Source organism: Mus caroli, unplaced genomic scaffold (assembly GCF_900094665.2).
Source record: "Mus caroli unplaced genomic scaffold, CAROLI_EIJ_v1.1 scaffold_10072_1, whole genome shotgun sequence".
Taxonomy (NCBI): Eukaryota; Metazoa; Chordata; class Mammalia; order Rodentia; family Muridae; genus Mus; species Mus caroli.
The window spans coordinates 33784-38633 of NW_018389660.1; the positions used below are offsets into that span (position 1 = coordinate 33784).

A 4850-nucleotide genomic window follows, 5' to 3' on the forward strand; every position below is an offset into this window, starting at 1 on the left:
GCACAAGCCATTGCTGTTCTATTCAGGAACTTTTCCCCTGTACCCATATCTTCTAGGCTTTTCCCTACTTTCTCCTCTATAAGTTTCAGTGTCTCTAGTTTTATGTGGAGTTCCTTAATCCACTTAGATTTGACCTTAGTACAAGGAGATAGGAATGGATCAATTCGCATTCTTCTACATGATGACCGCCAGTTGCGCCAGCAACATTTGTTAATAGATCTTTCACTTCAAATGGGACAAGCACAGCCTTGTGCTGTTCTATTTTCACTGGATTTTATAATATGAGAACATAAATTTCCAAGGAGTGAAGACCTGCAGTTCTGGTAGAGAAAATATTGTAGATGATGCTCAAATAATATTTTGATGACTTATTTCTACATTGGTGCCCTTTAACATTCCTGGGGAAGGGAGGTCTCAGGTGCACATAAGTTGCATTTCAGGAATAGTAAGGTTTCTAGAAACATCTTTCTGAATGTAGCTCTTCACATGGTCACTGACATCACGGAGCAATATATGGATGAGTAGAGTTTATGGTGAAGTAGAATTAGAATATATTCACTGTCTTAAATCCTAAGAGTAAATATTTCAACTCCATAGAGGCACAAATGATGGAAGGAATACGTAGCTTTCTCTGACTGTAACATTGATGTGTTTGTGAGGACATGCAGATTGCAGTATTCTGGCATCTCTTTTTGGCATTTTGTGTTACACAGTGATTATGGGTGTGTTGACAAATGAAGTCTGTTTGTCTCCAAGAGGCTGCACAGTGCTCAGTGTGGTCAGTTCTCAATATACAGATGATTATTTTCGTTTACTCTTTTGTTTCATTTTTTAGAAGTAATGTAAGCACTACTGTGTGTACCTTTTTATTGCAGCACATGGAATATGTTACTAAATTTTTTTCTGAGGAGTATTGCCTTGTTACTTCCTATAAGCCATGTAATTTCAATCATGAATGAATGTTCCTCTTAATTTGTTCTCTTTTTTCTTTAATGGGAAGAATGCTCCATTCACCATATGGATATGTTTCCCTCTCTTCCAAGCTATGTATTGCATAGGGAAAACTCTGAGGAGTTGTGGCACTGCTTTTTTACAATAACATTTTATTTAAGTGTTTAAATATACAAGTGGTCGTCTGTGTCTTTTTATGTATAGTGAGTGACATGCCTGTGAATCCCTGAATTCAGCATCAGTCTCTTAAGACTGAAGACAGCCATGCTAGTTAGCAGCAATGTGTGTAGAAAGGAAGGAAAAGAAAGTTAAAACTAGATGATGTAAGTTTTCAGTTAAGTCAATCTTACTAGCAATAATGTAGTTAAAAGATTTAGTATAATTTTCTCAATTTCAAAACACAATTTGATCAAAGAAAGAAAATTATTCTACTTCATCTGAGAGCATCGTTCCATATACCATTTATTTATACATGTCTAATTATTTTGTAGTAAAAGACCATATGGAATTTATGAAATTGTAATTATCTGTATTACATAGGTCAACTTTGAGAAAATTTTAAATAATTTTAATGCTGACCAAATCTGTTTTTTCCTTATATCTTTTATTGTTGTGAATATACACTCATAAAATAGCTTTACAAAGTACTTGATTCTGTCTGTCCTTTTGAATGTTGAATGTGTTCACTGATATTACATTCTTCTGTTTAAGGAAAAAACTGTGGTTCTTAATTTATCTAACAATTCTGCATTCACATTCCACCTCTTTGTTCCAGAAAGAGTACAACATTGCACCTAGGCTGCATTGTACCTAAGCATTTTAGAATAGAGTCAGGTGAGACCCAGCTGAAGACAAGAGTGATACAGTGTTCATAGTTGAGCAAAGCTGACAGATGTAGAATTTGGAAGCACAGTTTTACTCCTTGTAACTTGACCATCTGTGATGTGACACTGGGGTTCTGATTGATAGAGACCCATACTTCATAATGGTACATTCTTCCATGTGGACCTCACATGTGTATGTTATATTACCTAAAAGCTTGCTGTTTATGACTCCATTATGTAATCCTGTTCCAGAGAAAAGGAGAGTACAATAAAGACTATGACTCTTTTAAGTAACATCCTTTTTAAAAATTAAATTTCAGTTTTCTTTTATGTATGTTGGTACATTTGCCTGAAGTATGCATGTCTTGCTTTATTTTACTCTATCCTGTTGAGTTCAGAAGACAGTATTAGTTTTTGAAGGATTAGAAATAAAAGTTTGCTGTGTAGTTCATGTGTATGCTTGGAAACAATTTAGAATTATAGAATCCCAACTGGACAAAAATTTCCAAATGAAGTGATAGTGGCATCTTCATCTGTTGCTAAGGTCTTAGAAAACACCAGAAAATTCATGAATTAGAGAGACCTTAGGAATGTACTCAATATAGTATGTCGTCCTATGCATTGTCTCATAAGAGCAACAATGCTTAACTTCTGATACATTTCTATAGCATTTCTAGAAGATGTTGTTGGTTCTAAAATATTTCCCATGACTCATTTTTGTCACAATGTGCTTCTTATTCTTTTGGTCATTTTTATCCAAGAAAACACTTTTGTCCAGGAGCATATGATGAACAGGTAATTTTCCATTACAGGGTCAGTTAACATTCAAGGACGTGGCTGTGGACTTCTCACAAGAGGAATGGGAATGTCTTGACTGTGCTCAGAGGGCATTGTACATGGAGGTGATGTTGGAGAATTACAATAATCTGTTTTTTGTGGGTAAGAATACTCTTCTTGTAGAATTCCTGACTCATCCTTTGAATTTACCTACTATTTGCTTATATAAACCCTCTGACATATCTAAAGACTCCCAGAATAAAGGAAATCCTGGTTACCAACGTAAGTTCTTCACTGTGTTTCCTTTATAATTCTCTTCATTCTTTGGAAGAGTATCCAGTATTGTATTTTATGTAATCTCTAAAAACATGCTATCTACATTTAGTCAAAACTTCAAAGTTCAAAAACCAGTGAATAGTCAGAGCGAGAAAATGTATTGCTACAATTGTAGTAATTTTACTGTTGCATTAAAGTCTTCAATTGTTTATGAATTTTAAAAATTGGGAAGGTTCTAAATAGAGAAAGAGCTATTGCTTATGTGAATTTTGTTGTAACTTATTATTTAGTTTTTGACCAATGGTTTCTATGTTTAGTCCTGGTACAGCATGGCTTTTATATCATGAGTTCCTTGCCAGTGTGGATTACATAATGAATTCCTAGCTGACCCAACCTACACTTCCTTACTCTGTCACAAAACATAAATAAGAAAATAGAGAAACTTTTTTTACATGGTCTTTCAGGGAGATTCATTCTCAAAGTCCTTTACTTCTAAATCACCTACTCTTTTTACTTTCTGCCAAGCACAGTGGTAAATAAGAAATAGAAGGCTATTGTTTCCTGTCTTATGATATGCATGAATTTTGAGATTGTTCTAAGCAGCCATGTAATGATTGTGAAACAAGAAAGACCACTTTTGAGAGTTCCATCCTTGAGAATCACTAATTTACGTTAGAAAATTTCAGGAAACATGGGATATTGTCTTACTTATCCACTAATCACTGTCATCTCTAAATGCATTTTTTTTCAGAGAATCATTGCATGTATCCTAAATTTGTGAACATGTTGGATCAAGAGCTACAGCATATTGTCCACGAACATGTAAATATCCAAGTGAAATCTTATGAATGTCATGAGCTTGACAAAATCATCCATGAGTCCACCGGAAGTACGCCTTTTAAAACTAACCTCAGGGCTACATCTGTTGAATCATCAAATCTAAGCAGATATGAAACTGAAAACAACAGAGAACCTTGCAAAGATAAAAACCATGTAAACTGTTTCAATTTGTGCTCTACCATTAGTCTAAATCACGGAATCCACATAGGAAAGCAAGAATACAATGGTGCAAAGCTTGATAAGGTTTTTGACTCTAAAGAAACCCTNATGTTGAAACAAACCNAAAGTGNAAAGAAACCTTACAANTGTAGTGAANGTGCCAAATGTTTTGCCAAGAAATGCTGGTTTAGAAAACATCAGACAACTCATACAGGAGAAAAATTTTACAAATGTAATGAATGTGACAAATCCTTTACCCAAAAAGGCAGTCTTAATATTCATCAGAGGTATCATACAGGAAAGAAACCTTACAAATGTAGTGAATGTGAGAAATGCTTCATTCAAGTTGATGATCTTAGAAGACATCAGAGAATTCATACAGGAGAGAAACCTTACAAATGTAATGAATGTGAAAAATGTTTTACCTACAAAAGCAGCCTTAGAAGTCACCAGAGAATTCATACAGGAGAGAAGCCTTACAAATGTAGTGAATGTGACAAATGCTTTTCCCACAAAGGCAATCTTAGTATTCATCTGAGAATTCATACAGGAGAGAAACCTTACAAATGTAGTGAATGTGACAAAAGCTTTACCCAAAAATGCAGTCTTAGTATTCATCAGAGAATTCATGCAGGAGAGAAACCTTACAAATGTAGTGAATGTGACAAAGGCTTTACTCTAAAAAGCAGTCTTATCGTTCATCAAGTAATTCATACAGGAGAGAAAGCTTACAAATGTAGTGAATGTGACAAATGCTTTTCCCTCAAAAGTAATCTTAGTATTCATCAAAGAATTCATACAGGAGAAAAACTTTATAGATGTAGTGAGTGTGATAAATGCTTTACAAAGAAATATCGTCTTAGAAGTCATCAGACAATTCATACAGGAGAGAAACCTTACAAGTGCAGTGAATGTGACAAATCTTTTACCCTGAAAGGTTATCTTAGAATTCATCATCAAATTCATACAGGAGAGAAACCTTACAAATGTAGTGAATGTGACAAATGCTTTACTCAAAAAGGC

The 4850-nt window shown here is 34.4% G+C and overlaps 1 protein-coding gene across 1 annotated transcript in view; it reads left to right on the forward strand.

Moving 5' to 3' along the window:
- Positions 1–4850, forward strand: part of LOC110288227 (zinc finger protein 665-like) — a 24051-nt gene that overhangs the window by 17409 nt on the left and 1792 nt on the right. The window contains exons 4-5 of the mRNA XM_021154631.2: positions 2588–2714; positions 3580–4848. Coding sequence (XP_021010290.1) covers positions 2588–2714; positions 3580–4848 — 1396 coding nt within the window. The remainder of the gene's footprint in view (positions 1–2587; positions 2715–3579; positions 4849–4850) is intronic.